Source organism: Lichenostomus cassidix, chromosome 1Aa, assembly GCF_008360975.1.
Source record: "Lichenostomus cassidix isolate B80296 chromosome 1Aa, HeHo_3.0, whole genome shotgun sequence".
Lineage (NCBI taxonomy): Eukaryota > Metazoa > Chordata > Aves > Passeriformes > Meliphagidae > Lichenostomus > Lichenostomus cassidix.
This window is the reverse complement of record NC_139480.1, coordinates 24,673,328-24,695,199: the sequence shown is the minus strand read 5'-3', so window position 1 is coordinate 24,695,199 and position 21,872 is coordinate 24,673,328. Positions and strand designations below refer to the sequence as shown.

Here is a 21,872-nt window from a genome sequence, read left to right as displayed (position 1 = left end):
CATTTCAATAACTATGCCAGTCCCAGTGAAACAGTTCCTCTCAGGATGGGCTTGTGGAAATACTGACAAGTTGTTGGTGGGAGGGAGGACTGAGAGCAAAGTATCACAGAGGTAGCTAGGTCAGACATTTCAGAGGTGGAAATTGATAGGAGGGGAGCAGCCGTGCTTGAAGGCATATGCTACTATACATACAAGATGGCATATATTATTTTGAGTGATGTTCAGTGCCTCAGTTTAATAGGGTGGATAACAAAGGCAGAAAGTTAGGATTTAAAATCAAAGTTCTCTGGGTTACATGAAGAAACTAACCTTTACTATGTCACCAATAAGTGCTTTTTCTGTGTCTCAGGACTGGAATAATTGCTTTGCTAGAGGATATGGTATCATTCATTGTAATAAGGGATTTATAAACATGTTCTTGTTTGAAACAAATAAATAGACCTAACAGACTTTTCAGCAGTTGCTCATTTAGATTTACTGTAAATATTAAATGTGGTAGCTATACTCAAAAAATATACATGAGACTGAAAATATTTAGTGTTTTACAGATCCCTTGAGTAAGTAATAAAAACTGATAATCTGTTGTTGTGAATAATGAACGAAGTAAATCCAGTTTTGAAAAGGTTTCTTTGGATGACAGTAGGAAAAATCAAGAGGGGAAAGATCTGTGTGTGTGAATTTGATTATTAAAACATTAATGACAGTGAAGATGAAAACTGTCACTTACCTTGGTTTGAGGAAATTCTGGTCTGCTTGTGTTAACTGGCAAAATCATCAAGACAGTATCTCTTATGTTGTGAAATAAGCTGAAGAATCCTTCAAAGAACCTTACTATGGAATTTTCCCTACATCTTACGTATACTCGGAGAGAAGAAATGCTCTTTCTTTTCATTATTTGCTGAATGTTGACTTCTAATAGCAATGGCTTTTAAAAACGATTTTTTTTCTAATGAAAAATAGGTAATTGTGTTAAATTTTTTCTGAATTTTTATACTTGCCACTTTTGACATTTCAGCTATATTTGTCTTGGATTATGTGTTTAATTGTAAATAATAGAGAACAGAATTTTGTGAAATTATTATAGCTTTATATGCTAGAGCCACATATATGTGAGTAAAAAATAATGGTTTTTTTGTGTGACAAGGCTATTCAAATTTTTATATGAAAATTTTGTAAGGTAACTAAATATAAAAACAAAAACCCTTCAACTATAATTTGTTACAGAAGCTACTGAGTATTATTTTGCACAATTAATTACAATATGGCTGAAAGTCTTTCTTGAAGAGAAATTACGTTGTTCTAGACTAGCAAACAAATGGAAAATTAGCTTCATTGCAAGTTAATTCTAAGGAAACAAAAGGAGATTCTAAGACAACTTATATTTTATACTCCTTTACTTTTAATTTTCAAAAATGAGTTTTGCTCACATAGAGTTAAAAATACTGTAGAAGCTAAAATCATAAAATTTCTTTTGACTTAGGAAAAACTGACCAAGAGACTACAGTGGCAGAAGATAAAGACAAAAACCAGCCTTCCAGTAATCAAAGTATACAGGCAGAGATACAAGAACAGTCCATCTGGGGAAATCGCACTGATGGTGACCTCATCAGAAGTAAGTATTTCCAGAACAAATTGCTGCCGTTGAGGCTTGCTTTCACAGTGTAACAGGAATACTGCCTGTTGACTCTGTTAAATGTGTGTCAAATGCAATTGTCTTGCAACTGTAATGCACATCTACTGAATTTATTTCCCAGATTGACTCCTGTCAGCATGCATAAGCAGCGAGTTTAAAGAAAGTTCTGATTCGAGTGGTGCAGTATAGCATTGACCTCAGTAGCATCTACGTTTTTAAAGCCTTAGTGTTCTGTTCTACTCTTATCATTAGCAGTGCTATAGATAGTTCTGCAGGTATGCAGCTGTGCTAGGTGTCATCGCCCTCAATTCCCCAGGTTATACATATGAGCAGCAGAGTAAACTGTGCTGAAAGCAGTTGCTTCCAGATGCACTGAGGACTGGTCAGGTGTAAGTTTTTTAGGAGTTTTGAATCCTAAAATAGTTCTTTTCCAGACTGGTAGAAGGCTGTAACATTTTAGACCTAGGCTGTGGAACTGTGGAGTTTTTAGTTAGTTTTTACAGGTCCACATTCCTAGTGTATGTCCTGCATGCTTTAAAACATAAAGGTATGCAAGATTATTTGCATATTCTTGTCTTGAAGTGAAGATCATATGCTGTCCATTGCACCCTCCTAAGGCAAAATTTTTTCTTTCATCTGCCAGAGGTAATGCTGCTCTAAAATTTTGAATGCTGGAACGTTAGTTGATCAAGGGAGGGGCAGCATGAGGAACTGTTACCTAATTACAGGGTGTATTCAGAAAGAAAATGGACTAAATGCAGAGTGGTGCTCCAGCTATCTTGAGGTCGTTGTCTGATCACACACTTCAGGGTTAGTCTGTCTTTACAATGCACACTATAATGTAGACAGAGGGGTAAATTCATATTTCTGAGCCTGCTGTTGTCAAAACTGATGATCTTTTTCTGAAGTTATCTGTTTCATTTTAGGTTGATTTTTGTTTGTATTGTTATTTTGCTTAGCTGTTTTTTAGTTTCATCTATACATTCAGCTTCTGTAGAACTTTGTATTAGCATTTGAAATTCTTTACGAATCTTAGTTAATCCTTTTTTTTTTCTAAATAATGAGTCCCAGTTATACTTACACCTCTAATGCATTCAATAGTTATATAGATCATTTACAGGAAACTTGAATTTAACATGTCAGAAATTTCTCTGATGATTTAAAATATTTCTTAAAGGGCTACAAACAGGAAGAATTGTCCTGCACAGATTGAGAGTTTACTTAGTCCCAAAAGATTACTATTTTAAATGTAATTGTCGCTGGACAAGCAATTGCTTTGTGCTTATGTAGAGGATGTGGAAGGGTGTGTATGGCATCTTCTGCTTTTGGAATGGCCTCCTTCTCATTCCCTCTTCCGAGAAGCTTCCTTATTCCCAAACCCGTGAGAAAGCAGATTTATTTTGTAGCAGTTGGCAGCATGCCTGAACTATGCAGGAAAGGACCAAGGACTGTAGGGTAGTGCTGTGCTTCCTCTAATCTGTGTTCCACGAAGACATACTGCAGTGGCTGCACTGGGGAGTGTGAAGAAATGATACATTTTTTTCAACATACAGTAGAAATTGCAGCAGATAGTGGAAACCCCTATTAAAATGACTTGATGATTATATGTAGTTATAGCTCTGTGATGGGAGGATTATTTGCTGCTGAATTAAAAAAAAAAAAAAACAGGGAAAATGACAGAGATACAATGAAATGTAGAGGTAAAAGGTACTGTTCCAGTGTGCATAACTCTCCTCATCCTGGCATAGCTTTACCTCTGACTTAGTGAAAAGGAAGTGTAGCTGAAAGCTGCAAGTTTCTAAAATACTTAGTCTTAATAAGGGTGTAGTAGAGGCTTTATTATGAGTTGTGTCTGATTGAATGCTATGATGCAAAACTCTCCTTGCTTCAGGTTTAAACCTTTAGTTTAGTCTTCTAGATGGAAGAAACAATTAAGGCGAAATCAAAGCAGTTTCTTTTCATTTTTGGGGATTTTTTTTTTTTTGGTGGGGGGGCTTATGAGTAGGGAAGTTTGTCCTTTTGAAAACTGAGGAACAGTGCTTGATTCAGTTATACATCTTGTAGTTTGCAGAAGTTTTACAATTCAGTACACCTAGTTACCAATGTTTGAAAACCAGAACAAGTGCAGCAAAGAGAAGCTTTCCTTTCACAAATATTACTTAGGTATTTCATGTTAAAAAATAAGTATTGTAGCTCAGAATGGTCTTGGTTGAACCAGACCTATTACCCTACCAAACTAAAGTTCTCAGACTTTAGCGTATTGAAAGAAGTTTGAGGTTAAAAATAAACAGTGTTTTGATTATTACAGTATATTTTAAAACTCTTTCTTTAAATTGTTTTAAACAGGGCATACTTCACAACTGTTCACCACTATCTGCATGATTCAGTTTCTTTTTTTCCCATACAGATTGTTTTCCATTCCCACAGTTGATACATACTCCATTTGTCTTAGCATTAGCTTTTACTTTATAAATGTTTCCAGCATTTAATTTCCAAGGTTTTCCTTGTTTGCAGCTGTTTTATCCTGCTGTTATATGGAATTAGATTAATCAGTCGGTTTTACTGGCACACTAACAACGAAGTCCAGTGTTAGAGCCCCTGTAATGACTTCATTATGTATGATTTCTCATTTGCACTTGTGAACTCAGTTTACCAGGCAACATCAATAAACTAAAATGCTGCCCCCATTTTCCACAGTAAGATGTTTTGTGTTCACCTTGCTTTGCCCTTTCAGTCCTTTTCTCAAGCTCCCTCTTTTAACCTCTAGAGATTGCCTCCAGGTTAGCCTTTTCCCCGTCTCCTTTGGAGCATCCCTTCTCCCCATTAATGAAAACATTCATAATATCCTAGATAAATGGTTAATCTTATGGGAAGCCTTAACCAGAGGATTTTTTTGGATTTAAAGAGAGCTTGAGAATCAAAACATTAATGTATACTGACATATAAACAAGGAAGGGCTATGTAAGAAGCCGCAGTTGTGTTACTTTCTCTAGTAATTGTTAATACCCTTGCATAACTGTTACTGGAAGACTATTCAGTGGGAGGGGGGTCAGGGGAGAGCCACAAATATCTCAGGAATGACTGGAGTAGTTGAAAATATGCCTTATTGTGGAAAACCTCCTGGAATTCAATCTGTTTAGTGTTAATAAGGGGAATAAGGACGGGCTTTGCCTAGTCCCTAAGAAGCATACCACAACAAACAGAAATTTGGTAACACAGTTCTTCAGCCGTAGCAAGACAAAGGGAGAACTAGATACCATGTCTGAGAGTTCAGTTAGACTAGGAATAAGGTGTGCGTTTTTTAACAGAGTATTTGAGAACAGGAAGAGCTGCAAAATACTTGGTTGTTTTAGGTGTGTTAAATTGGCTTTACTCATCACAAGGTCGCAATTGCTATCCTTATCCTTCAGTTTTAGAACCTGAGTAAAGGACAGTCTTTCCATAGTGGTTCCCCCAGTTGGAATGACATCTATTTTTCAGCACAGTCATTCTTCAAGAAAATGTTGAAACCTGTTCGCTTCCCTTCACAAATGCGCACATATTTTTTTATTTTATTTCTGGCTGTGGAGGTTCTGCTTTTCAAAAGAGCCTTAGAATAACTCCATCTGCTATCTTTTTTGGCAGTGCATTTTAAATATCTGCAAACACCTTCTGCTTATTTTCATTGTATGGTCTGGTGGCCCATAATGGAGTGGTTCTGCTTCTGTTATCACTCACTGTTGGCAAGTGAGGAAGAGTGCATGTTAAAACATGCAGCAGGGTAACCTGTGGCTATAGGAGTGAAGCCATAGCAGTTTTTGCTGCTCTGTGTTACTACAATGCTCTGCTTTGTTCTCTCAAAGCGGTATGGGATTTTTTTTTTTCCTCCTCTTAGAGAAAAAAAGGCTATAAAGATGGATTTCAGAATATTTAGGCAGAATTTTTGCAAAGGGCACTGGGTTATCTTCAATGTGTGTTGCTATGCAGGAAGGGAATGTTTAGGAGGGAATAAAATGCCAGTCTTGAACACTATTTGCTTGTGAGGATTTAATCTCCTTTCTGGTTCTCAAGCAGAACCTTAGCTATGTGATATTTAAGAAAACAAAAAACATCTACCATAGATTCAAATTGTCATGAATAATTGATTAATAATAATCCAATTCTCAAGATTAAATACCTAAAATATGCCCATGTTTTACAGATAGAAAGGTCATTGCTATCCATCATTTCCTAGCTTCAATTGCCTCTTTCTCCTCCATGGAACACCCTCCTGATAAGAGTGGTTCTTCAGAGAAAGGGATGTTTCTTTCTCTGTGTGGATCAAACAATTTTACATGTTCGTGTGACCACTTTTATTTACTATATTCTTCTGAAATGTAAACCTAGATATTTTTATCTTTTTGTTTTCTATATTTTTATGTTGGCATTTTCACTTTACATGATTATTTATTTAATTTTAGGGTCTGGAGATTCCCTTCTTTGTCTGACTGAGTGATTTCTGTAGTTTAAGTTATGCTGTTCGTGTTTGGGACTTTTTGTTTTCCAACAAGAAGTAGATAATCTGCTTTTAGGTGTCTTTGTTTTGTTTGATATTAATCCAGATATCTTTATTTGGCCGTTTTGTGATACGCAGTTATCTTGCAATTATTGTGATTTCAGATGATCCTGTTTATTCTGCCTATGAAATGGTGCAACGTGCTTGAGTTAAATAGTTATTTTCAGAGCTGGAGAGTTTGACAAATACAGTCTTCTTGCAGCATACCAAAGTGTGTGACTACAGAAATTGTGCAGAATAGATTAATTGAAATTATTCAAAATACATTGCTGAGTTTGAAAGGTGTATTCTGTTATTTAAAGAAGTGATTTATGTATAATGTTCCAAATACACCCAGGTATAAAAATGTGTGAACCTATGAATCAACTTAAATAGTTCAATACTCATACAGCAGCACAGATTTTGATATTTAAACCTTCTTTAAAAAAAGAATAATCTTTGAGAAATCTGGCTAGTAGAAGTAATAGAGGAGTAGGGGTCCTCTCTGAGAACTCCAATCCCAGAGATTTGCTAATCATCTGCCCAGCAGAGAGCTAGCCTGTGTTACTGGTGTTTCTCCCTGATTCTGGCAGTTCTCTTACTACGCCTGCTCCAGAAAAATTCTAAACTGACTTCTCAGGCCTATTGAGGGGCCTGGTGAGTTGCACAACCAAAGCCTTTCTCTTTGATTTTCATTTTACCCTCTCCTCAGTAGAGAGGGATTTTCACAGATAGCTGTACCATTACAGTTACAGTATTTAGAGTCTGACTGGGTCTTTGGTATTAGCCTGGAGAAAAGGAGGCTCAAGGGAGACCTTATCACTCTCTACAGCTGCTAGAAAGGAGGGTATAGATAGATTGGGGTCTGTCTCTTCTTCCAGGCAGCCAGCAACACGACAAGAGGACACAGTCTCAAGTTGCACCAGGGGAGATTTAGGTTGGTCATCAGGAAGAATCTCTTCACAGAAGGAATGATTAGATGTGGAATGGGCTGCCCAGGGAGGTGGTGGAGTCACTATGTCTAGAGATGTCTAAGGAAATACTAGACATGGCCCTTACTGCCATGGTCTAGTTGACATGGTGGTGTTCTGCCATAAGTTGGACTCAGTGATCTCAGAGGTCTTTTCCAACCTAATTGATTCTGTGTGATTCTGTGTGATTCTGTGTTTACAGAAGTCACTGTGAAATGACTCGAGTGTTGCTGAAATTAATAGTCCCTTGTAAACAGAGTGGCTGTGGGATGCATATTTTTTCTGTGTAGCCTCTTCCCTTCAACTCTAGGTTGAATGCAGCTAATGATGGACTGAGATGGATGAGGAATTTGGATACTCTGTGGTGACTCCATGTCAAGAAATAAACTTCTTGCTGTTGTTGATCCATTTACAGAGCAGTAGTCAAACTTGAGTGAGAGCTTTAAACTGTTCCAGATGGCCATAAGATAGAAGTATGTGTTCTGCATATCACTAATAGCCAGAATTACTTGGAGCCTTTTAGCTTCTGTTCTATTTTACTTCTGACTCTCAAAACATTATCTGAATTTATGGTCTGAGGCTGAGGAAGTTTGGATGGCAGTAATCATCAGTACCAGACAAAGGTGAAATTATTTAAGTAGCATGAAGATTACTGTGCTTGCTGTGTTTGGGCCTGAAGTAAATTGTATCTTAATTTCAGAATATTTTCCTGTGTTGTACTGGTACTGTCTCAGAATTAATAATGCTGTTATGCCTATATGAGGAAGAATAGTTGCATTCTTTTTCTGATTAGTTCCTCATATAGGGGAAAAAGTAGAATATGCTTGTAGTAGTTCCTTAAAGGGGGAGAATAATAAAACTTTTGTCTGCATTCTATGTGAAATTATATTACCAAACCAGTGTGGTTTTAGTCTCCTATTTTCAGCAGTAACAGTATTCAATTAGCCATATTTAGCAAAGAAAACACTAAATTACAAAGTGTATGAAAGTATCATCATCTAAGACATACTTTCAGGAACCTGTCTACTGGCAAAAATGTATTGAACTTAAACCGTAGCAAAAGTCCTCTTTTTCTCGTTTTAGATTTAATTTTGTATTTGCTGCTATGGGTGTGAAAAGCTTGGATTAAGTTTATGCAGCTGAAAAGTAGTACTGTGTATTGTGTTTACGTCAAAATAATTAAATTAATTATTCAAAATTCAAGAGTCAAAATAGTTTTTAATATTTTTGAGTTTTTTATTTACTGATAAAAAAGTGAAAGAGGAAGAGGGACTCACAGTCACAGCAGAAGCCTTAGCTAAGTAATCATGTTAAACATTTTTCTTCTTTATGTAGCTACATGCAGGAAAGAGAGGTCTGAATACTGTTTAGTTCTTATGCATTCTGATAATACTGTAACTATAGTGCAGAAGTACTCACAAGTACCTTTCCCTGAAGGTATTTTTATAATAGACAAGGAAAAACAGGAGCCTATGACCTGTGGGTGTGTTGTTGTGGTGTGGTTTTCTGTTTTCCCTTAAAAAATTCTTCATGATCCAAACCCGGAGGAGCCTTTCGAAAAACATTAAAATGTCAAACAGCTGTGGTCACTCAAGCTATTTCTAATACCAATTTTGTGAACTCATTTTACTGATGAGGTAGGCCTCCAGATATATTGAGGCTTGATTTAAGAGAATGATTAATTATTTGCCACCTGAGCCTTAACTCTTTTTGAATGAACTGTAGTGTTCTGACATGTGAAAAACATATTTTTGTATGGAGACTGCTCTTGAAGTTTGTGGTTATAAAATTCAAACCCATGCATTCTAATGCAAGAACTTTCAAATTCTGAGTTTGTCTAGACCCATGAATTTTAGAGGCTTAAATTTTACTTCTAAACTTCCTTCCCTCAAATTCTATGCAGTATCTCAATTATCATATTTCTATTTTGAACTAAGAATACTATGACACTTTTTTGGAGAAAATTTAGCAGTTGTAAAGTTAATTACAGCAGAATTTCAAGTAAGAAAGAGACTATTTCCTGTTGCAGAGGTTCTTCAAGTTTAAGTGAATTTTATTGATTTATAGCTCAGATTTAAAGTTGTATGTTTGCATAAAAAGTTAAGAAGTTTGCTTTTGAGACAAGTCAAGGGGAGCAAACTCCTAGGCAAGCCTATAAAAAACAGTTACCTATGAGTCAGATTTGGCCTTCGGGGCAAGTTTTTGCTCCTGAAAGGTGGCATAAACCATTTGCCTGTTCCTTGGCAGAGCAGGGGCAAGCCCCTCTTCAGGTATGGGTAACTCTGAAATACATCTTCAAAAATAAATTCTCTGAGCCTGTTACAAGGCATCTACCTTTCCCCACCTTTCCCCACCTTCTTTCTTCATTAGTACAGGTGCATATTTGACTGTGTTCCTTAAGTTGCAAGTTCAAATAGAATTCACATTTTGACACACAGGAAAGCAATGGAAAATTATTACGCTGACCAAAATTGGCCATAAGAGCAGTGACAAACCATAATGAACATCTTTAAGGTCTGTACAATTCAGAAGTACAGGAGATCAGTGAACAATATTCTTTTTGCTTGAATTTCACAGTGAAGGAGACTAAATTTTGGTGAGACGATTTGGGATCAACCTGCCTGGAAAGGCTTGTCTTAGGGATCAAACCCAGTTTTTCACAAAGGTGATGCAGAAAAATATTTGGATTGTGAGGCAGGGTAGAGAGCTGACCTTGGATAATGTACATGTAGTTTTCTTAAAGGTGATTTTATCAAATTACACCATATCACTTAGTATTTCCCAGCTCACATTATAACTATGACTTCGGGAAGTATTTCCCTACCTCAATATATATTGTTTTTACTGTGTGATGACTTTTTACAGACAAGTTATTATCATATTTATAATGTAAAATCAGTATTGGTAAATATTTTTGTACAGTGACAGATCTTTCAGTGGGACTACACACTAATCATGCTGTGGAGTAACTAGCAGTGTACATTAAGGCAGCTGAAGTAGCTATAAAGATGTTTGTGTTTTGTGAGAGTCTTGTTTACGGCCATTCTGTGTTCTATTCTGTGCTGGATCAAATCTTGGAAACTTGCAGCTAGTATGAGTTTTGTATTTACAACAAATAAGACAGTGTTTAACTTTGGAAATATGGAGGGGAGAAAAACTCACAACACTTTTTAAAGAAGGAATTCTAGTAAAAGGTATCTTTTTTATGCTTTGCTCTCCTTGTTCCATTCCTTTGACTGTTACTTAATATAATTCTCTGTCCACTTGATTTTCTGATTCCCATTTGTAGCACAGTGTTATGCCTGAGGAATCTTTTTTTACAGTTTAGTTGACAGACTCGCTTTTAAGTGAATCACTATTTGGTTTTGACTGTGTTATAGGGCATCTGCTCATCTAGCATTATGAGAAGTACAGTGAAATCTGATTTGCTGTGGTATGCTCTCTCCTTGAGCAAGAGAACACCTGGCAAAAGCTTTTGTTTGTTATCACATCTGCATCCACACCAGGGATTCTCCTGTGATAGCTGAAATAGGGCAAGAAGTTCAGGTCTCATTATTAATATTTTGTTGAATATTTTTGGAACAGGTCCTTATGGAAAAGGAGAGAAGACTTGTTTTATAGCACAGGGAAGGTTTTGATAGAAAAAATACACTTTGCTTTCAAAATCTAGAGATAGAAGTACATTTCACAGTGACTATAATGGAATGGCACTTCTCAAAGTATTGATTTTTAAAATTTTGGAAGAAAGTAAAGGGTGTGTATCAGTGATAGGGTGGAGTCAAAGTTAGAAGAATGCTGACGGCTTGTTCACATTTTAATTAATTGTTCTATATTCTCTTTCCCATATTTGTCTTATAAAGTAAAAAGACAGAGAAAAGACTGACCCATCCCCATAATAATTATGACTCCAAGCCATTTTTCTCTTTTCTGTTTGCATAATTTTCTCTAATGCCCCCTTTTCATATTTTTCTTATTTGTTTGTCTGTTTGCTTGCTTGAACAGTCCTTTGTTTCCCCACTTCTTTCTCTGTTACAATGACATACTTATAAGCAATGACAGTAAGGTTGTGCTTAGAGGCTGACTGGAAATATTACAAAGTGCTTCAGTATAAAAGCCTATTTCAGCATCTGTGTGTTAACATCAACACTTAAACTGTTTTGTAAGTAGCAATGAAGCTTCTTGTTAGCATGAGTAATCTGACTGTTGGAGAATTAACAGTGTATTAAACATTTTGTATAGATACTGTGCAATTCAGGCAAAACCCCCAGCTGTTAAATTTTACAACACATGAAACTCAGTTCCTAGAGCCATGTGATTATGTGAGATGTAAATTTTCATAAAATTAAAAAAAAAAATCTGGTCTTAGTTTGTAGCTACTGACAGAAGTGAAAAGTTAAAGACTGAAAATTGAGAATGCCAATAAAAAGGATGTATTTAAAAATAAAATACTCATGATTTTTGAGTAGTTTGGCTTCTCAGTACCACACTATGTGCAGAAACAGGGAATTTTGGCTAAATTATCATAATGCTAATTAATTAAAAGGTGATAGGGAATTATTCTCATTGTGAGTTGTTAGTTCTAGCAGCCTCAGAAAATGTTATGGCACAATAAAATGTAGCCAGTTATGCTGAAGCAACATGAAAGAAAAGGGTGCTGGCATTAACTCCAAATGGCAAATAAAATGTCAGATTGGCAGGACTCTGCTAAAGAGTGGATAAGGTAGTATTAAAAACAGTGTAGTTCTGTCCCTGTAGCAGTTGTTTGAGTGGTTTCCTAAGTGTTTTTGTTTGGGGCCAAGAAATGTGTGAAATGAGTCGGAGATGTTTGCCAAGCAGGGAAGAGCTGTGCAGCGCAGGGGGATGGAGGCAGCAGTTTGGCTCACTCCTCACCAGCCTGCTCAGTGCTGCTGTTGCTGATGATGCCATGAATGATTCTGTGTGGCTGAAGGCTTGTGTCAGCAGCAGGGGACGGTTGGTTGTGTTTGATGTAGTTGCTGTCTGTGTTATGCTGTACTTCGGATCTTTTTGGGTAAGAGAAGTTTGCTGTCTCAGCTGTGACTTTTTAAAGTTTTTGAACTGTAAAAGGACAAAAATAAAAAGCTAAATTGTAACAATTTCACTTAAAATGCTGTTTCTTTTCTGTGAAATCCTTCAGCTTATTGCAAAACCTTGTAATGAAATGTTTTTAAAATGTATAAGTGGACATTTTTCAGTATTATGAATAATACTGACACAGCACAGATTTCACTGCTGTATCTGCACTGTATTAAAAAAAAAGTAATTTTGATTAGTGTGCAGAAGGATTTTTTTGTGAGTAAGGGGAAGTATGTCTTCTAAATAAGACAAAACAAAAGGTTTTCAGAAAAAAAAAAGATCTTTGTTGCATGAAGCACTGATTCAAAGCATGGACCTCATTCAAATTTAAAAGTGTTTTTAAACAAAAGGTGAACCAAATAAACTTCAGTGGGTCAAATTACATAGTTGTGTAAGTTGAAAGAAATTTTTTTAATAGAGAAAAAAATTATATGAATGCTTTTAAACATATTGGAATGAGAATAATCCCTAACTACATGTTAGAGATAAAAACTAGTATTCTATTGTTATATTGTTTGGGTGCAACAATTTCATAGGGAATTATATCTTGCTTCATGAACAGAGTGGAGAATCAGAATTTTGGTTTAGTTGTGGAATGAAAGAAAAATGTTTTACAAGTGATTTCATCCCATTGAGACAATTTATCTGTTTCTTCAGCTAATCTGATGCTTTCTCCTTTGAGTTAATATATTTGTTTCACTGAATTTTTTGCTTGTAGCTGTTGGTCACTGATGTGACACTGTGTTTTTCTAACAGGACAGATTTGTAACTGTGTGGCTCAGATATCAGAGCTTTCTTGTGCATTGTTTGAGCAGCTTATGCTTTGCTTCCTTTCAGGAAACCAAGTGCATCGTATTTATAGGAAGTTCAGTCTTCACCAGGCACAGTCAGCAGTCTGACTTCTGCACTGCCCTAAGGGATGTACCGATGAGCAACAGGCAAAAGTTCATTTAGCTTTTTTCTTCTTTCTATATTGAATTCATGTAATGGAGGTCATGTATGAACACTTGGCCAGTATGGGTGGGTTTTCCCAACCAAGTCAGAAAGAGGTCCTCCTAGATAATTTTGGTAGAAGATGGTAAATAAGCAATTAAGGAAAAAATATTTGCCTTTTTTGCTGAGTATTGGTGACAATACTCATGTTGAGTGCATTCAGTTTTGAATTAAACATACAAACCTCTTATTTGAAAAGCTTTATATTCTGAAATATTTCACTACCTTTCCTCTTAGCATATGAAACAACTGTTTTTGAGTCAAAGTTAAACAACCTGTGGGGTGGGGAAAGGAAAAGACAGTGAGCTCTGATACAGTTTCAGCCTTTTTGCTCATGGCTTTGAATTTAAGGAAGAGAGAAAGAAGAAAAATTCAGTTTTTCAAGGACTCTGGTAAGAACACTTTTCAAAGTATATTCTCAAGAATCTTACTTGTACAGCTTGCACAGAAACATTTTGGGTTAGGGTGTGCCTTACTACTTAAAGGCACACCAGAATGGTTCAAAAGACGAAAAAGAGCTCTCATGTCTGGGTCATCCTGATGCCAAGCCGGTGCATTGGTGGTGTACAGGATCCCATGAGACAGCAGTGACAGTAGCTCTGTCTGGACTTTCTGGGTGTGATGCAAAATCCTTTGGTGGCCTGGGGTCCCTGGAGTGCTTTGGGATGGGGAAGCCCCACTGATCCAGCCCATGGGCATAGGAACCAGGTGGATTGGTGAGGGGTGTCCTGTACCCATCTGCTGGACCCTGTTTGCCATAAGGGAATTCCTGCAGCTGACGAGCATCCATAACAGAGACTAAACCTTCTCACTGTGTTTAGTGTTGTCCGTGCAGATAGATGTTTCTTCTCTTTCTCCTCACACTTTGCTTTTTCGGGATCAGGAAATAGATGGACATTTGCTGCTCTCTCTACCGTGTTTCCACACCTTTTTTTCTCCTACTGGCAATTGCTCTATTAACTATGCAATCTGTAGTAGTGAAAAGCTGGATCATAGAGAGTTATTGTTGTGGACCTCAAGTCGTCACCCTGCTTCCTGACGCAGAATTTCCATTTTCCATTATGCTTCTATTGCTGAATGTGGCTGATTTTTGGCCTGGGCTCCAGGATCTTCTCTGACCTCGAGCAGAAGGGGAGCTGTTGCTTCAGTGCTAGATCACTCTACAAGTATGAAGTATTTATCTTTTGTTATATTTCATTGCTTATCAACTAATGATTTATCATTTAGTTCTTTTCTTACTTGTAAAATCTGTAGCAAGTACTTCATATCTACTGGGATTTTACTTGTGATTATTTTTTGTTTCTTCCATACTCTTTTCTGCCCTCACAGACTAAAGTGGCTCAGCTCACTATGTATTTTTTCTCTTTGTGTCCTTCCCCTCCAGTGCTGTCTTCTTCTGGGTGATTCCTATCTGCTCCTTTTTCTTTTGATGTTTTTGCTCTCCTGTTGTTTTAATAATGTAAAATCCCAAGTTTTAGCCTGGTATTTGTAGTAACTGTCCATTTGCTTCCCCTGTTCTGTTTTTCTTGCAGCTGTATTTTTTTTCTTCCTTTCTTTGACTTTCTGGTACACAGTATCAGCCAATGCCAAGTTTAGCACCAGCTATAGGTTGCAGAAAGAATAGCAGAGAGAAAATAAGTGCAGCAAAGGAATCAAAAACTTAGTTATCAATGTATACATTACTGTATTTGTACTGATGTTCTGTGTTTTCCTGCTGTCTTTTTATATAATCCTCTCTTTATTGCAGTTACTATCTTTTTACTCCTATGTTTTATTTTTGCAATTAGTATTGTTAATAGTAGCATTCGGTATTACTTACAATTCTAGAGATTACAAAAGATAGTGCACTGAGACCAGGTGATCACACTTGAGGTTGACTCACTCCTCACCACTTTCTAGAATCTTCTAGCACTTTCTAGAATCTTCTGAAATTTTGTCACTTACATGAGTTGCAGTCTAGAAATCAAGGGAGCAGTGAACATTAAGGGAATTGCTCATTCCAAGTGTTTCCCTTCAAGTTGTTTTTAAAACCAAGTGCAGCCAATTTAAATGCATTTTTTTGTATGAGTTTAGCTGACCACTGTCTGGACACTCGGTATGTATGGTCAGTGGAAAATAGACCTGACCTCTGAATATCTTCTCACTCAGAGGCGAATGCTGAATGGGCTTGGCTGAGAGACTGTTGCCTCACCATTCCACATTCTTTCCTGCGGTGAAGCAGAATATAGTTTGTTAGTGGTTGCTGGGGTTTTGAGGAAGGGAGCAGGAGGTGCTGGAGGCAAGAGGACCTGTTTGTGCACTTGCTCAGGTTACGGCTGTTAATGACATGGAGGTTATCTCTCCTGCCTGGTGCATCCTGCTGTGCCGCTTATGAGGCAATACCCAGCAAGTGATATCCTGTTGTTTGTAGCTTCTCTTTGATGTTTTTTACTTTATTTGGGAACAAGTAACACAATGGTGAGGGGCATCAAACCTGTATCAAATATTTGAGACTTAATGTCTCAAATTCCATGGGACACCAGTGTGTCTTTATGCAGTGGTAAAACTAAATGTTGTAGTAGGTACGAATAACATAACTACTGTAATGTCATTCCAACAGCTTGGATTACCTTCAGTGGTTGATTAACCTTTCTTTCAAAATTGGAGCCCCAGAAGGAAAGCATTCTGTTCCTCAGTGAGATGGAGTGTTTTGTGTTCCTAGTGCCCTTCATCATTTCAGGGACTTTCTTCACATGTATTAAATTGCTGATTATTTGTGTTGAAGAAATAGATTGATTTAATTACTTAAAGAATTAGCAAAAAGCTAACTCTCTAATTCTTAATGCGTTGGTTATGTAGTTCTCAGATCCAAGTTCTACAAGCCACTGTGCATTATAAAGGAAGATGTTAACAACAACCAACCAAACAAAAAAACCCTAAGTATATGAAGGTGCCCTTTAATAAAGTGCCTCTGTAGAAAACACAAGACAAAATAACTGAACATCTCACCTTAAATAAAAAAAATTCTTAAAAAGCAAAGGAGAAAAAAAACCCAAACCAAATGCCCCTCCAAAACAAAAAACCCCAAAAATCAACCCACCAAACAACAAAGTAGCTGCAGTAGTAATTAATGATCTGTTAAACTCCACAAATATGCCCTAGGAACGTTGGGATGACCACTAATAAATCTGCCATTCCACATCTGTACAACTGTAACCACTGCAGTACATAGTTGTAATGCTATGAAACATAAAAGCAAGTAGTCTTTTCCAATCCTAACAGAATATATGAGAAGAAAAATGGGTACAGAAATGTTGCAAGTGGAAAGCTTGCAGTAAAATTTCCCACGTTTGAATTCAACTTTATACAGGAATTTATTCCCTAGGTGTATGGGTGCCTGTTACCTATAATGCCCTGGTTTGTGTTTGGCTCTTGGTATTTTGGGGGGAGTGCCTGTTGTTTGTTCTCCAGAAGTGACAAACTATGCTACAGTAAGAGCTATATTTAACTTTCTGTAGGTGTAGTTTAATAATCATTGCATTTTGTGAATTATCTTCATTTCTAATTATGTTGTGATCTACCAAGAATTCTCAGATCATCTGCAAAGTTTATCATTGATGCCAATATTTGCAGTCCCAGAAAAAACATTGCTAATGACAGCAAGATGTGTGTTTGATAAAGAATAATTTACTGACAGTCTAATGGTAATTAGAAGCCAAGGGGTTTTTTGATTCTGAGATAATTGTTATAAGATAGGTAACTATAAGTGTTAGGGATTCACTCAGTTCAGCAAAGATTTAAAATTTGCTGTTGTAATTGTTAAAGAAAATCAGTGGGCATTTGTTCATCAAATCACATCAGGAAAAAGGATTTGTAAATGGAGAAATTCACTCCATCTTTTCAGTTGGAATTCTTACCAACTTTGTAAGCCCTGGCTACCAGCCCCTTTTCATGCTTCCCTGTAGTAACTGAATCTTTCTGGGTATGTCAAAGACATCTTTATACAATTCCTGCCACCCTTCAAACAGTGTGTAAAGTCCTGCAGTGCTTCCAAAGGAAGGCACTGCAGGTGGCTTTGCACAGATACAAGAGTACTTTGGGCACCGTCTTGTGCACTTGTGGTGCTTCTCAGCCCATAAACATAGATGCACACATGTTTTTGCCATTCTTGTCCACCCTTCACCAGCTGAGAACTGATGGGATAAAATGTCTTTTCCCTTTATCCCCTGCCAGCCTTCTTTCTGTTGTACCAGATGTCCCCTGGATGTGCTCTCAGACGTATTCTAACAAAGTGTTCTCAGTGTGGGTCCTGTAAAACTCGTACCAGCAATTTTACTACAGTATTTTCATTACAAAGGTCATCCCGTTTCATAATAATATATTGTATTCATTTTGAAGATGTCCTCATGTCTTACAAGAAGCAATTCTAAAAAGGTGGTTGATGCTGTTAGTTGATACTTTGTTTTCCTTGTAAAGTCAGCATGGTATAAAAAATTCAGTGTAAAAAAATGATTTTAAAAGATAGATGGTGCCTTGATGGTACCTTGTTATTTAGTTAATGTATGCCTTCTGTGATATGGTAGCTGCAGTATATGCTATTTATGTCCCAGAAAATATTCAAAAATAATTGCTGACAAAAGCCACTTCACAGGTTGACTCAGAGGTACATCTTATAATCTGAATGTTAATATTCTGGATAGCTAGACAGAGAAAACTATTGATGTAGTTTAAAGATCATATAGAGACTAGTCAGGATTTTAGTTAGAGAATTGAGGACAGGGAAGGATTGAGATACTTGAGTTCTCCCAGTTTCACTGAAATTGTATGCTTATTGAGCACACAACACATACAATATGTGATATTTTTGAAAATGTATGATTTTTTGCTAGTCAGTTGGAAATGCTGCCTTTTATATCTTAAGAATTTATGTTTTTTCCAGAAGCAATTTAGAATCACCTATTTTACCCTAGAATTCAGGCAGTCCCTGGTTTTACTGCACAATTCTTGACTGTAATTTCTATTTTTCCCCTTAAGTCAGTGTTACAAAGAAGCACTGATAAAAACCAGAGGCCTGATTCTTAGCTCCCTTACATATGGTCTTTTCCATGTGATCCATGCAGAGGGAGTAGGAGCACTGAGATCAAACAGTTCTTTCAACTCAAATTAATGTGTAGATCTTGGCTTTCAGTGTTAGTGGACCAAATCAGGACTTCCATATTTCCAAAAAAAGTTAATCCTATTGTGATTGCAACTGTTTTGGGAAGAGAGAAATATTAAAAATACTGTCAAGTGAAACAATATATTGTACTTTCTCAATATTTGAAAATACCATTACAGTTTTTACAACCAGGAGTTACTCATTTTACTCCTCCCACATCTACCTGCAAAAATAGTGTTACTGTGGCCTGATTTGTCATCGTAAACTATTGTGTCGTACACTAAGAAAAACATGGTTCTTACCTCTATGGGTGCTCAGTCAGATAACCCAGGCTGTAAACTGGAAAGTATTTTTTCCATCGCTCTCATTGGCCAGACTAGCAAACTCCACGGGTGTCTGTATCAGCTGCCTTGGAATTGCTTTTGATGTGATTAGGCTACTAATTAACTGTCTCAATTCTTCACTCCCTCCTGATGTTTTCTTTTGATTCACTTTGACTCAGAGGAGTCTGCATTCAGTATATGTTTGTTTTTGTGTTTTGTCTAAAATCCCTAATGATAGCTTAAGACTGTCCTCTTTTGGTTGAGAGTTTCCCTCTGTTGACATATATTTTTCTGTTAAATGCATGCAGGATTTTTCTTTTAAGAATAGCTGGGACTTTGCAAGGTGTAAAAACAGTGTACAGTCAGGGTGCATGTATACATGCATATTCATTTAAAGTGTGCTAAAGGTTTTACAGTCTGAAAGAGAATGTGCATAGTTACTTCAAAACCATCAAATACCATAATAAATGTTTACTACTTGAATTCACCAGATAGTAACCTTGCAATTAAATTATTATGTAAAGTCAGTTAAATAACAGCAGAAGTTATTGTATTAAGGCCCACTTAATACGATGCAAGGAAACCAATGACAAGGAAGTGGTGAAACACGCTAATAGATTATATGCCATAGCAATATATTGCCTTTTTATTGCTTTTCCACAGGCAGCAGATTCATGTGCAGTTATTACTACCTACATTATCTGCTAGTTTTCTATCAAAAAAGATTCAGTCTATTGAATCATTAATCTAATATTTATCATTCTTATTGAAAATCCACTAGTGTTAAAGCTGTATAAAATATTGACTTAAATCTACTGGTTTTGCTAAAGATTAAAAACATATTAACCTGAAAAGCATGGTATTTCTTAGGACATTTTGAAACTACTCATTGTAGATGTTTGAAATGACAATTTTTCTATGTTGTTTGAGGAATGATTTTTTTCTTAAATCTTTAACATATAGTAAGTGACCAGTGCCATCCTGATTTGACGATGCTGAATGTTCATCCAACACACATTTGAAATTTTGATGTGTATTGCATTAGTTAGTGAATATCAAGAATAACATTTTTGCTCATACATAGAGTGTAAAATGGGATCTTTTGTAGCAGCACACGGCCTGTTTAGAATGATATAACAGGCGCTGAATGTTCACATATCAAACAAAATGCCATCTTTCTGTAGAAAAGAGGTGTCAAAAAGTTTCTTTGTACCTTTAACGCATGTGATTATGTAGTACAAAATGCAGAGTTTGTAAAATTTCTTGAATATACAGGCAAAAAATGAATAATTCAAAACAACTCATAAGTTCTACATTCTATTGTATCTTTTATAACGCAGGCAGAAGATAGCATTGTGTTCCCAGTAGAGCTGAATTTGCACAAGTTACACCTCGGAAAATGCCAGATGGTCTATGGTCTACTTTTGAGAGCTGTCACATATGTAAAGATTTGAAAAAAGAAAGACAGCTGAATGAGAGCAGTGGATCATTAAAGAGAGAGTGAGAGTCCCTGGGTATCACTGTGTTTTAAGAAGCATTGTGTCGTTCTCCATATTACACCCTTTTTTTTTTTAGGATATACACAACCTTTAAAAAATAAGGTAAAAATATTTCTGTTCTAAACTGAGTGGTTGTGGTTTTATCTCAGAACTGTCAATTGCTTTTGTTCTTTATGCTAGAATGCGGTCATATGGTTCCTAATTGGTTTCAAGTGTGTTTTAACCATAAGATTCAAGTCTCCCTAGTGCAAAATTATCAATAAAGTTAAAATAAATTTAAATTGAGATAACTAATCCATTTGGGGTTTTATTCCATTTTGATTTGACCTGCATATCACATGTGAATACTGTAAAGCCAGTCAGCTAAAAAGTTGTATGTTAATGCTAAAAGACTCAAGTAAGAGTACTTTGGGAAGAGGATTAGTTAATAAAAAATTAGTATTAACCATAGAAAAGTCCCTAAACCCTCAGTAAAAATAATACTAAAAGCAAAAGCATATAACTGTTTAGATTTCCAAGACTTTCAATTAACCCACAGTTAAATAGAAACACACCTAATTTTGAAGATTGAATTTTGGATATGTTGTCAAGTTACTGCATTGTAGCAAAGCCCCAAAAATACATAAACAATTTGGAAGCTGCCACCACCAATTTAACTGGCTTAGAAAAGGTCATTACTGTCAGTTTTATAAACTAGCATCCAGACATGGAGAATTTTTAAAATAGTCCGTTGCTTTTGTTAATTGAGGAAGGTTAACTGCTCTCAAGTAATTCTTGTTCATTGGTACACCTGCACTACTCCATAGCAGGTAATCATAGGCAGTGCAGGGTGAGGACACATCATTACATGAAACATGAGAAACACTGTTCCTTAATTGCAAAATTTACATTTAAGTAGGATAATGAAGATAAAGCTATGGGGTACTGTGGACATAAACACTGAATTTTTGAGAGTAAATTTTGATACCTAAAATCAGCAAAGAATTTTGATTGTGGTTAAGTCTACATTGACTACTTTTAAAATGGGAGGAATAACTTTTGATTTTTAACAAAACTAATTTTGCTCATACATGGAAAGAGAATCTACACAAAATGTTCCTGGTAGTATACTTTTAATAATACTCAGAGAGGCGGAAATTCCCTAAAAATTTGTTTTGGGACATTTATGAGAGTTTGGAAATGTTAACCAAATTGGAAATGTTAACCAGAGTATAAATTGAAATCCAAAGTGAAGGAAGTGCCTTTCTTGTGCTTCTGTTCATAGATTTTGCAAACACTAGTGCAAAATTAAAGGAGAAGCAGTTTCAGCATTGTCAATAAAATAGTCTTTGGGTGACAGTTCTTCATGTATCAAATAGTGTGCTCCTGTTTTGTTGACTTGGAGCTTTGTGAGCAGTTACTGCTGGTAATGGAAGGGAAGGATTTATCTTTGTCTTCGCTGTAACATCTTCGGGGAGTCTAAAACATAACTGTTGCCCCCAGCCCTCCCTTTCTTTCCTGCAACAGAAAATGATCACTTTGGTCAAGTAGGTTCAAGCAGAGTTGCTCTGACCTAGATAGATGTGGGTAGTCAAGGCTATCTTCCAAAAACCTTAGTGGCAGTGACTAAAATATCAGGTGGCAGAAAAGCATGAACCAGTTCATATTTAAACTGTTATGAAAAAGTATCCTTTCTTGCTTGTGAGTGTGACCAGGACATAAAGTTTAAG

General features: G+C 36.3%; 1 protein-coding gene across 2 annotated transcripts in view; it reads left to right on the top strand.

Moving 5' to 3' along the window:
• MDFIC (MyoD family inhibitor domain containing) overlaps nt 1-21,872 on the top strand; it is a 52,390-nt gene that overhangs the window by 12,246 nt on the left and 18,272 nt on the right. For both annotated transcript variants that reach the window (XM_085042837.1, XM_085042844.1), the window contains exon 4: nt 1,481-1,612. In XM_085042837.1, coding sequence (XP_084898963.1) covers nt 1,481-1,612 — 132 coding nt within the window. The remainder of the gene's footprint in view (nt 1-1,480; nt 1,613-21,872) is intronic.